At 39.5% G+C, this 12,684-nt stretch overlaps 1 protein-coding gene across 1 annotated transcript in view; it reads right to left on the bottom strand.

Moving 5' to 3' along the window:
* The window catches only part of MUC5AC (mucin 5AC, oligomeric mucus/gel-forming), a 56,671-nt gene extending 44,146 nt beyond the window's left edge, over positions 1-12,525 (bottom strand). The window contains exons 1-11 of the mRNA XM_074956662.1: positions 12,453-12,525; positions 8,831-8,899; positions 6,873-6,947; positions 6,350-6,611; positions 5,049-5,163; positions 4,243-4,333; positions 3,697-3,806; positions 3,257-3,473; positions 2,780-2,905; positions 1,585-1,702; positions 565-703 (exon numbers count right to left, since the gene is read on the bottom strand). Coding sequence (XP_074812763.1) covers positions 565-703; positions 1,585-1,702; positions 2,780-2,905; positions 3,257-3,473; positions 3,697-3,806; positions 4,243-4,333; positions 5,049-5,163; positions 6,350-6,611; positions 6,873-6,947; positions 8,831-8,899; positions 12,453-12,525 — 1,395 coding nt within the window. The remainder of the gene's footprint in view (positions 1-564; positions 704-1,584; positions 1,703-2,779; positions 2,906-3,256; positions 3,474-3,696; positions 3,807-4,242; positions 4,334-5,048; positions 5,164-6,349; positions 6,612-6,872; positions 6,948-8,830; positions 8,900-12,452) is intronic.
* Between the last annotated feature and the right edge of the window lie 159 nt (positions 12,526-12,684).

Genomic DNA, 12,684 nt, shown 5'->3' with positions numbered 1-12,684 from the left:
GTAGGAGTTCTTAGTCTTTTGCTCTGAGACTGAACAGTTATGTATGTATATTGGGAAAGGGCAATAGGAAAGCTGATAGTCAGTTTGCATGAGAACTATAAATGATGCTTCTGATATGAAGAACATTTAATCAAGGAAGGTAAACTGGGGGCAAACTGGATTAAGGGTGACAATGGAAGCAGAAAGGAGGGTTAACTTTACTCAGAAAGAAAAAATTACAAAACACAGGACAGAGGAGATTTATTTGAAAATGTATGGTAACCATCTGCAGGTTATACTGAGGGGTCTGGAAAATGCAAAGTAATTCATAAGCAAACCTCCCTCCCCCTAAATAATAGACATTCCTAATGTTTCCAGCTACCTGATTAAGTCTTTGCATTTGTTTATTCTGGGCCTGTTCCAAAGCCCATTGAAGTCAATGGAAAGAATCCTATTAATTTCATTGGTCTTTGGATCAAGCCCCATGTTGAGACTTCCAGTAGCACTAATTAAGTTGCATCCTCTCTAATTAAAGAATCTTCCTATACTAAGTTGCACTGGCAGTAAATGCCCAATTATAGTTACCTTTGTCAGGATATAGCTACAGTCTCCAAAGAAGGAATAATGTTTCTCATCAAATGTGGAGATGTGGGAACCTCCTTCAATGGAGCAAGTCCCAGGGCATGAAAGGCTGACACAACTCCACTGGCCTCCAGTACAGGTACTGAAATAAAATAAAAGAGATGTTTGTTAAGCTTGAGTAACACAAGCTTAAGAAAAATGGGAGAAAAAGGGGACAGATGACACCTTCATTTCCCCCCCCCCCCGCTGTTTTTATCACTGCTTTTTCAGGGGAAAGAATGTTTGCAAGTAGACTAACTGATATTGCATTAAAAACTCAGAATGACTAAGGGAAAGGCATTTCTGTCTTCATGGTAATGATGTTTCAATCTAAAGCTATCCATTATAAATCTTTTGACCAAATCCAGCCCTTGTGAAAGTGGAAGCAATTCTATTGAATACCAAGGAATTTTTCTCCCATTGATTTTGGCCTCTTACTTTCATTAGCATGGGTCAAAATTCAGAGCATGTTAAATAATTCTTTACAAATAATAGACTTTGTGTTTTTTATATACATATACACATATACATACACTGAAGTAATACTTAAGCAGCTAGGGGGAAGCCATCAATTCACATCCAGAAGCTGTTATATGTGTACACATAATCTCACTATCCATGTAATACACTGTGTCTTCAAATTTAAAATGATGCTTATATAGAACATGCATATTTCATGCTGGAGTCCACCAATGGATTTGTGTTACCGAGGGCTGATTTGAGCATTCAGCGACTGGATTTGATCATATTGTTAACGTGCCTGTGTTTGAAAATGAGATTACTCTTGTCTAAATTCAAGTTTTTGTTCTCATATACAGAACGAAACCAAGGAGATAAACAACTTTAATAAGTATTTTAAGCCAGAAGCTTCAGACTAATGTATTCATTCTCAGGCCCTGTGTAATCAATGATTTCTTGCCCATTGCCAACAATTATCAGGTAATTCAGAAAAAAGGAAAAGATTTGACAAAAATAGCAGGTTACCATGAAGTGCACTGGGATGTAAAAGAAGCACCTGGACTATACGTTTCACCTTTGAAGGTACAGTAGCACTTGCTGAGAGGGACACAGCCAGAGCTGTTAATGTCATCAAACACGGTTCCTAGAAGAAGAAATAGTAAGTTATTCACTTTGTCATGCTTTCCAGAAGTTGTTTCGGAGCACACCTGTAGAAGACTTCGTAAAATATGTTGTGTTTCTTTTTTATTACAGATGAAATGCAAAAATAAAAAGCATTGTACTAATGGAATCTCTGCTATCTACTGACTGCTGTGGCTGTGTAACCAATTAAAGAGTGGCAGAAATCCTAGAGTTCCTTTGCTCTATGATACTCTGGTAAGTGCCTTTGTGAGATGGGCCTCACTGATTTGAGTTGCGAGATAACAGAGTGACAGGATGCAATAGAGCAAACATCTATAAATTCACATGGGACCCATTTGTAGTGTAAACACTATACACCCTAATGCAAGAACATAATAGTTTCAGGGAGACTAGTTAATTTATTCTGACAAGAGATGAAGACACCAGGGAGCACCACATGTGACCACACATGGAGCACGGGCTGAAGAGCAGGGATGGAAAATATGATGATGATAAATTCATTCCAGTCAACAAATATTCTCAGCACGAGAATGTAGTTTGCATGAAGATAGCAGGCAGTTACTGTACCTACAATTACAGATTAATGTCCATTTATCATGGATAAGTCCTGAAAATGGTCTAATCTTATCAATTGCTGAGTGCTCCCAACTCCCAATGTTTACAGAGGGAGAGGAGGACAGTCAGCACTCCACAGGAAATGTTCATCACTTTCCAGGATCGGGCTCAAAGTTGCTAATGTCAGGAAACACTTTTGTGGGCAGAAGGTGACTAAATATAATCTACTTCCTGCACACAATGGCTAAGGAAGCTGCCAGGTTTAGAGAGTTCCATCTCTAGTATGCTGTCATATACTCATTTCAGTCACTTTGTTGCACATCAGATGCATGTCCTGAGTAGACCCTTGTCATCTGAAAGGGTGTTTCCATTAACATAGATAGAAACTATGTACATGTCTCAAGGAAAGAACATGGATCTTCCTGTAGCTGTGGAAAGAACATTAAAAGGTATAATATATCCTAGGAGAGGATGCTTTGCTGGTGCTTTTGAATATGTGAAAAAAAGATGAATATAAACTTGCCTGGGGGGCAGACGCAGCCATCGGTACAGTGATCTTCACAAAGGGCTGACCTTTCAGGGTTGGTGCAGGTGTTAGCACAGGGTGAGCCACATTCCTCGTGCTGCATGTTATAAGGGCACGTCTTGTCTGAAAGTAGAAAAAAGGAAAAAGAGTTCTTAATTTTATCCCCATGTGTTGGCTTTCCCATTTAAACCTTGGAGAGGTGACATCTGTATCTGATGATGAATTTCTTAGGAGATGTGCTGATATCTGCAATTTGAGTACTCTGGGGAATACTGGCATCCCCGGTCAGTGCAAAATGTTTAAAACCTTTAATTCCTGTAAGGCCCTGATGCACTCAGGTTGAAATTGACTTAGTGAAAATTATGGTGTACAGGCCTTTTGCAGGCTGTCTGCACAGGAGTAAATTTCACACTATTGGAATTTCTTGGTGACTAGTTGCAAGCATAGGAGAAAGCATCTTCTTGAGATACTTACTGCACAGTTCTTTAGTCCTCCAGTTCAGAGGTTGTCCACCAGCATGGGCGCACTGCCGGGAGTATTCAGCAAAGGTGTTACAGATGCAGAAGTCACTCATAGACTCATCACAGCGGCACAAGTCTTGTATGCAAGAGTCAATATAGTCTTGAACATCCACCAGTGCATTGCAGCTCACAAATGCTTTACCAGTCAATACCGCCTGGCAGATAGCGCTCTAGAAGGGAAAATAGTGGTGTTAGAGCAACAAAACGCCAAAGAACTAATTTTTATTTAGATATTTTAAATGATTTTGTTCCAGAGACATCCCATTGTCTTCCTTTTGATTCATGTTATGTTTTCCTACTCTTCCAAATTTCCCCCAAATTAATTCATTGATGTAAGAGGAAGAAGCACAGATGCTTCAATGAAAAACAAAATACTACAGCAAAGATCCTTACAAATTCAGTAGAGCAGTTTGTAAGAGAAGAAGATGTAGGATCCTCGCATTGCTCTGTGGGTCCGTCCATCTTCTGCATATTCCCAAACTGCACGTCAGTCAGCTTGATATCTGTAATAAGCAATTTAAAAAATATATTATGGCGCTTTTATTGGCTTTGAAAATGCAGTGCTAATTTTGTGTGGAGATTGGTGTTTCCATAACACTGACACTTATGACATTGGCAGTGGTAATCACCATGATAGCAAAAGGAAAGAGTGATGAAGAAAGTGTGAATAGCTGGCAAGTGTTTGGTGTTGAAATGTAAAAAACAAACAAACAGGAAATCACCTGTCCCAGCTTTATACCCTACGCCTACTATACAAGTGTTAAATCAAAGGACATAAAAATAGTGCATGTCAATATTAAACATCAGTGTAGTTTAATACTAAATGTCAGTATAGTTTCACAACTTAACTGTGGATCAGTGCCCCATTCTATGTGAAGCAAATACTATTAAAGGAAAGAAAATCAAATCACAGTGCTTAGTAATGTTGTTGTTACTTACCATTTGACGTGAACTCATTGTAATTTGGAATGCCATTGAAGTCCCCACAAAGCCCACAGGTCTGATTGGCATATTTCTTATCCAGTTCCACCTAAAAAAATGGGGTAAGGGAGTTACACACAGAGTTAAAATTTACAGTGTATTCAATGTTAAGTATGGAATTCACCACCATGCAGAGGTTCACCACAAAGTCTATGAACTACATACATACCACTTAAGTTTTCAAAATCAGTGGTGCATAGACATGGTGCTGGCCCTTGACACAGGGCTGAAATTAAACCTAAATCCATGCAGTAGTTTGGTCAGACAGGTTTTTTTCATTAGGAATGGGTGTTTGGGTGAACAGTATGATGGATTAAACTAAGTCTGGTCTATTTTATCAATCTTTGATTTCTTATGATCACCCCAGGACTTCAGGATGGGAGTTGTGGCTACTTTGCTTCATGGCAGTCTCCTCCCCTTGTGAACTTCCCACTGCTGGAGTTCTGCACCATTGTTTATGCTACTGAATGTCCGTAAAAACTTGGGCTGAATCTAGCCCAGGAGCTGTGAACATCAAAGCAGTGGTGTATTTTGTATCTGAGGAAGATTACATTTCACTAAAAGGATCTATTAGTGGCTTGGGGAGAATGGTGATTATAAACTGAACTCTGAGAAAAGAAAGGAAATTGAAAGCATAATAGGGTAACACAATGCAATGAAAATGGATAAATATCCCAAATCACCTAATCTCTGGCTCATGAAAGCCATTAAAGGGAATAATTTAAAAATAATTGTTCTTTGCAACATCTGGAATATACACTTACCAGAAGACCATCCAGTTGGTTCCACATGAAGACCAGGCCCATCTTGGCAGTGATTTTCAAATAGCCGCTACTTCTCTCTATCAGGATTCCTGACTGGCTGAAAGGCAGCTGAATTCTGGAGAGAGATCAAAGTGCAATTAAAGTGGGAGTACAGAATTTGACATCCAGTCTTTGAGACATTTTTAATGCAACTGAATAAGGAGTTTGCTAGTAACACACATTTCTAAATATGAACTGCACAAGTTTATAACAACCTGGAAACCTTCAGTGGTGGGGTGGATAATCTCCTATGCAGTTGCTCTCCAAAGTGCTGTGGGGCCAGTGTCGTTTTCTGGTGCCATTCCTTTTCAGTACATCTATACATGATGTTTTAATTTATAAAATGCCAGTCTGTCTGCTATATGATATAATTCAGAAAGTGCTATGCCTGTCTGTTGTTTAGCAAGTGCACGTCAAGTGCTCTGCTATGATTATTTTAAAGCCGTAAATAATATAGGACTAGCTTCTCTGGAGGGAATTTGTTCTTTTTTGTTCTTTCTTCAAAACTAAGACTAGCTCAGTTGAAATGGCAGAGCTGGGATTGCTAGACTTCCCCACATGCAGTCTTGAAGGGACAAGATGAAAGGCTTTCTAGTGTAGAACTGGAATCACTGAGATACTTTCCCCCTTCACATATACACTTGTGGCATCCTTCAGGAGAGAATCATAGAATATCAGGGTTGGAAGGGACCTCAGGAGATCATCTAGTCCAACCCCCTGCTCAAAGCAGGACCAATCCCCAATTTTTGCCCCAGATCCCTAAATGGTCCCCTCAAGGATTGAACTCACCAATGCTCAAACCACCGAGCTATCCCTCCCGCAAAGTCCTGAGAAGGCTAGGACTCTCTGTTCTTTTGCTAATATGTACTGTCTTCCTTCCTTCCTTCCTTCCTTCCTTTCTGCTGCAGTGTCCAGCTTTTTGTATTCCTGATCTTGGATTTATTTAGGTATTTTGCTCTGTTTGTTTTTATTCTGCCTTTATTTTATGGCACCTAGAGGCCTCTAAATTACAACAGCAGAGTAGGGTCTGGAGGGCCACTGAACTGCATGGCACATAGGTCAGGAGGTAATCTGTAAAGTTGGAATAAAGCTCAGCTCTGTACTCCCCTGTTTCTGCTGCTGCTCTAAGAAGGGCCTATCCCCTTATGCTGTTTTAGAGCAGCCTGAGGGAATTAGACTGAAACAGACATCCTTTCAAACTGACCATTGGGGGCAATATCAATGGTGCCAATTTCATCAGATAATAAGACATCTGAACTTACGGGTTTTCATTGACCACAATGGAGTCTGAGGTCAGTTCAATCACCACTCCGTCAAGCTTCAGGGTGATATGGCTGATCACAGGAGAGCTTTCCAGCACAGTGCGCCTGATCTGGATGTTGAAGTCCTCGTAGGCAGATTTGCAGTGGGATGCAAAGACATAGTTACAGAGTCCGGGGAAGTGATAGATGTCCCCATCAAAGGTCTTGAAGTGAAAGTTGCCCCAGGTGCTGCACACACGTTCATTGTGAGCAGGGTTGCCAGCTGTGGATTCAAAACAAGCTGTAGGGCTGTACTGAAAATTCCAGTGTAAGTCCCGTTAGCCACTCACTGTCTAATTCATGTACATATTTATCCATCTATCTAAACAAACCCATTCTCTGCTTTATCTTCTCATCTAGCTATCTATTGATCTGTGTATATATCAGTCATTCTGTTAACTTTTCTCTTTAGTCTATACATCTCTTCACTTACCCTACAGTTCTGATCAATATCCCATAAAGACATGGCATTTGTTTAACTTACGCTTTACAGGCAGTGTCGTTCTCAGTGGTTGGATGATTGTCACTTCTTGTGGTTTAGTTACTGGTACAGAAAAATCTAAGAAAAAGAAATACAATTATCACTAATTCAAAAGGTTCAGTAAACAAATTGGCAAACACAGATATGGATCTCCTAGCCTCATTAGTGGTTAAAGGTTTTTACTGCAAGTAATGCTCACTGGGAAGTTTCCAAGGGAGTCTATTGATGGCTTAATGCCACTGCATCAAATTTTGGCTTCCAGTGTAAACTGTCATTAATGGCCTGATCCTGCTAACCCTTCCTCAAGTCAGTAGTCCTTTCTCACACAAGGAGCCCAACTGAATCTGACCCCACCTGCCCAAAGTAGGTATCCGCAAGCTGATACCGATTTAATCCTTCATCTAGGATAGGAACGATACAAAGAACCTCAGGCAGCACAATGGAGATTAAAGTTATTCACAGCTTTTGGCTCCCAGTATATGTAGAAGTGGAAAACTGGAGGAGTGCTTCAGTGGTTGGGGTTGAGAAACCACAGGAGAACTTGTTTAGATCTCATATTCTTTTCTTAGCTGGAAGTACATGTATGCACACACACTCACATACCGCCAACTTCAGGCAAACAACAAAGTCTTGCAGAATTCTGCAAACCCTTAATCACGAACCTAGTGCTTTTCCACACAACGACTCCCATTTGCAGGTTCTGGCCCTAAGTTCGCTGTGTTCATCCCCAGTATTTCTTCTTTGATTCCAGCATTGAATGGATTTGAGATTCAGAGAAGCTGCAGTGTAGTTTCTCAACACCTACTACTGAATCCTCACTACAGGGTTCCACTTGCATGTATACTGGGAGGCAAAGGTCAAGAATGGTTTTAATCTCCCTTAAAGCTCCTTCTGAGATTTTTTTTTAAAACTCCTGGAGTAAATGAAGGATAATATCTTTATTAATAAATTCATATATTTGAAAGCCAGTGGGGACCTTTATGTTCCTGTAGCCTGATCTCCTGAATAACATGGCCCACACGGTATCACCCAGTGGTTGCTCCACTAGATCAATGATTTGTGGTTGAAATAGAGCATCTCTTTTAGAAAGACAACTGGTCTTGATTTAAAGACTTCAAGGGATAGAGAAACCACCATCTCCCTTGATCAGTTGTTACAATGGTTAGTTACACTCAAGGTTAATAGTGTTTGCCATATTTCCAGTTTGAATTTGTCTACCTTCAGCTTCCAGCTGTTGGGTTTGTCAGGGTTGCTAATTTCAGATTAGGTTATGGTTCAGATTTTCAGGCTGATTAGTTAAATTATAGTGCAATAAATTTACTGGAGAAAGGAACAAGGGACATTTTGTTAGAATTTTTATACAACGTGTTTTTTGTTCTGACAGCAGTGTTATACCAACAGCCAATAAACATCCCTTATCTTATTACATGTAACTAATATGTTCCAACAAGCAGCATAATATATTTTATACACAAATTTGCACTGTCTCTGGTGCATGTACTGCAGTACTTTTCATTTTGTGCCTATCATGAGTGATGCAGTTATCTCAATAGAATGAAAAAAAGTACTTTTTATTGCTGATTATCAAATATCTTTGTGATACACATGTGCGCACACACACCTCGTAAAATACACCTTGTAAATTTGCAGTATGTACCTATTATGTACTGATAGATTAGATAACAGTGTAGCTTCAATGGGCCAGATCCTCAGCTGGTGCAAATCAGCATAGCCCCACTGACTTCAATGGAGTTTTGCCAATTTACACCAGCTGAGGATCTGGCCCTACAGTATCAATTCCAAAGAATTGAACATTCTGTATAGGGAATTGTTCCTCTCCCTTCATTTAAAGGCACAGTACACTTTAATCACTCTATGTCCATTGCAATGAGTTTCTAAGACAACACTGACTAAATTTAGATTGTCAAATAAATGAATAAAATAAAACATAAGCCACTTACAGTCTTGTCCCTGCTGGACATAATTATAGTCATCAAAATTTGCTTGTTGGTCCTCATATTGGGCTTTAACTGGAGAAAAAAAAAGTTACTTTGGGGGATTGTGTTCATAAATTCTTCAGTAACACCTGGTTGAACAATACAATCTGCAAAAGTAGCATTCTTTTAGGCAGGGAAACTGTGTGGTAAGTGTGGTTTGTTATGCTGTGGCAAATGCAAACACACACTCACACAGAGACAAAGGCTGTGAGGATGAAAATATTTTAAAAGATGAAAATGGAGAATTTTTCTCCCTAGTTACAGTTCAGATCTAAAAGACCTCTCGGTCTCTTGTGTTATGATGGCTGGTATGCTTCTTCTTCTTTTTCTTTTTTTTTTTTTTACAGCAGTTGTTATATATAAGTCAATGACAAGTGGTATAGAGGGCCTGAACTATGAAGTGACTCTAACGGACTTTGATTGAGGTGCATAATCATTGCCACCCCCATTCTCTCCCACATTCCCTACTCCATACATATCACAGCCCCCTGTTATCAATTTCTCCAAAAAACACACACATTTGAGACTGGGTTTGCAACCTATCCATTTTTGTTCTAGGTGTCAGAACTGAGTAGGAGTTCTTAGTCTTCTGCTCTGAGACTGAACAGGTTTGCATGGTTATTGGGAAAGGGTAATAGGAAGGTTAATAATCAGTGAGCCTTTCCCCTGTGCTTCCCCCGAGCAACCTGCTAGCTGGTCACTTAATCTCCACCAAACTCGCACCCTCTCCTCCTTCAAATCCATTCTAAAAACAAGGACCTGGTCTGTCAACTATCGGGTCAGCTCCTCAGCAGTGTAAATTGGTATAGCTCCGTAGACTTAATGGAGCTAGCCTGATTGACACTAGCTCAGAACCTGACCCATATATCACGCCTTGAGCCAAGTTTTTCTTTTGGTTGTAACAATAAAAATTCTACCAAAATCACTTGGATTATACCAATGAAAACTGAGTGGAGAATTTGTCTCTTTCTTTGCTAGCCATACTGTACCCTCTCCACCCTTCTAAGCTATTTAGAGCAAAGGCTCCATTTGAGTCTTTGTTTTTCTGAATTTGTACACTTGAACCATCTGCAAAGTCCTATGTACATCTTGGGCACTACAGAAATAATAACAAATAACCAGAGAAGGATATAGAGAAGGTTGTTTTATACTGGAACCCTTTTTAGAGCTAGAGGGCCAACATATATGCTGTGTTACTAAGAGTAGAATCTGACCCATAATCTCTGGTTTAAAACTTCAAACACCAATAATAATAACAAACATACCCAGAAGCAATGTGGATAGAACTGGGGAGCTGATAGATTTATTTCAGATTATTTATTGGGCCCCCAACTTGATTCTTGTTCAAAATAATAATAACAACCCTGAAGATATTCCTTTTGATTCCTTTGCACCATCATCTCAAAATATAAAAAGAAAAGGAGGACTTGTGGCACCTTAGAGACTAACCAATTTATTTGAGCATAAGCTTTCGTGAGCTACAGCTCACTTCATCGGATGCCTGTTTAACAAAAACCATTGCTTAATGAAAACGCAGAATACTGAGGGCACATTCTGGTAGCTCTTGAGCAGACATGGGGAGCACCTGAGCAAAAGGCAGGCAGAATCCTGTATTCCCTGAGTGCAGAACCACTGCTAGCACCACCACTGATGCTAGTCATCCCAAATGGGTGAGGCTGACATGGGCTGAGAGGTTACCATGGCCCCATCTGCACTAGCTGGATGTCTGAGACTGTCCCTGGAACAACACGCTCAGCACACTTTCAAAGAGTGTATCATTTGATCCTACTGTGTGCCCTTCCCTAGCGTTCTAGCCCAGAATCATTCTGCTTCCCTCTGAGTGCACATTCAGCACGTATACCCTGTGCCACATCCCATGCCCATTGTCAGTGGCTGGTAATGGCACAATTAATCCTTTGGTGTAATAAAGTATAACAAGGTTTAATAAAGGTTAGTGTGGAACTGCATACCAGTTAGGAAGAAGTAAAATTATTCATTAGGGTTGTGCATCAGATCAGAAAACACTAGATACTGACATTTTATGAGTTTAGCCATGGAATGAATGAACAAAGGGCATAGTGAATAAAAGATTACACAGAATGTGAATATAAAACACCTTCTTAGATGATAGAAGGCTAGGCCTATGCATTCTGGATCCTGGTTTCATAAATTCATTTCAAATTCTCCTTTGAAAGACAAACTTTGGACTAATCCCTTATGCACCTTTACCAAAAGTCTCAATGATAATCATGTCTGACATTAACATCAATATCAGCTTATTTTGCCGATAGGTTCACAGTTAAAAGTTAATGATAACCTCCTAAATGCCTTTACTTATGGCCCAATTCTGCTCCCCTTAAGATCAATGCAAAGACACCATTTGACTTCAACAGGAGTTGGATTGGGCCCTTAGTTTTTACGTTGACCTTATGCAGGCAAACTGGCATTCAACCAAAATTCTTATGGCATTGGGTAGATTTTAAAAGTGGATCTAACAGGATGACATTTGGCAGGAATATTGCCCTTGGTTCATATATTTATTTGCTCCATAAGAGCCTCTGGTTACAACGAGAATCTTGGCACTGATGGTCTCTCATGCTACACTCTGTACTGGCTCTTTTTGTGTCATCTTTCTCATCACACCCTTTCCCTCCATCACAAGAGGCTTTTCAGCTAAGATGATCTATAGTATTTAAGTCAAGTTTATATTTCAAATGAGTAATGTGCTCCCCCAACACTGTATGTTCTCTATAGCCTACAACTGCTCTGTTATACGTAAATTCATTCACCACATTTGTTGTCATGTCTATAAAAACAGGCTTCATTTGTTGTCAGAAAGTAGGTTTCTATATGATTATTCATAATCATGATATTATGATGAACTTGCCTGGTTCAGAGCATTTGAAAATTGAAAGCAAAAGAGAACTGGTGATATTGGTATTTATCCAGTCATAAAAACTCAGCAATATATTTCTCTAGGAAATGTTTAACTTTGAGGGGAAAGCACCATTTTGTCTATTTTAGCTCTATTTTGTGATATATTAACGAACATAACATTTATACAAATTCTTTAACCAAGAGGTGGAAGTGTGAAGCATCTTGAATTAATGGAGTGGAACAGCAGGAGAAAAGAAAAAGCTGTGAATTTAAGGTTTAATACCAGAAGGGTTACTATCACAGGGAGCCAATACCAGATACTATGTAAAGCTTGCAGTCTATGTTATTAACTTGCCATGTTTTTAGCAGGCTTCCGTGTTCACATTTGAAAAAAAACCCAACTATTGAAACTGGTAAAAATGACGAGCCAGAATAATTATATGACTAAATTCTACTCTCAGTTATGCCAACGCAACTCCGTTGACCATGGCTTTTCAATTCATCCATCTGCTTTTGCTGGGCTTGAGGGCAATATGAAATCAGTGAAGCAACATTAGAAAGGAGAGGAAAAACAGGGAAATCTCATTTACAAACAAAATCTTATTCGTTGCACAAAGCAAAGAGAAACCACTGAAAAGTCTTTCCAACTGCAAAGCAAATTATAAGTTCTCTAAAGTAATAAAAATAAAAAGCAACTACAGCCTCTTACCTTTGTTCTGCATAAAGGTGATCACTAATATTGGTATCCATAGTGGTATTCGTACCCCCCAGCCTATGCCCATCTTGATTGGAGTTTGGTAGAAACTACCAAACTATAGGCTTCTGAAGAGGCACTTGTCTTTATACAAGTCTTATATAGCAACAGAATAGGCTTTGGCACAGTTCCCAGATAGTTTCACAAGGTTCTAAAAAGGTGGAGCTTCAGGGATTTTACCTTTCCT

Source organism: Natator depressus, chromosome 6 (assembly GCF_965152275.1).
Source record: "Natator depressus isolate rNatDep1 chromosome 6, rNatDep2.hap1, whole genome shotgun sequence".
In the NCBI taxonomy this organism is placed as follows: Eukaryota; Metazoa; Chordata; order Testudines; family Cheloniidae; genus Natator; species Natator depressus.
This window is presented reverse-complemented; position numbering and strand designations above follow the sequence as displayed.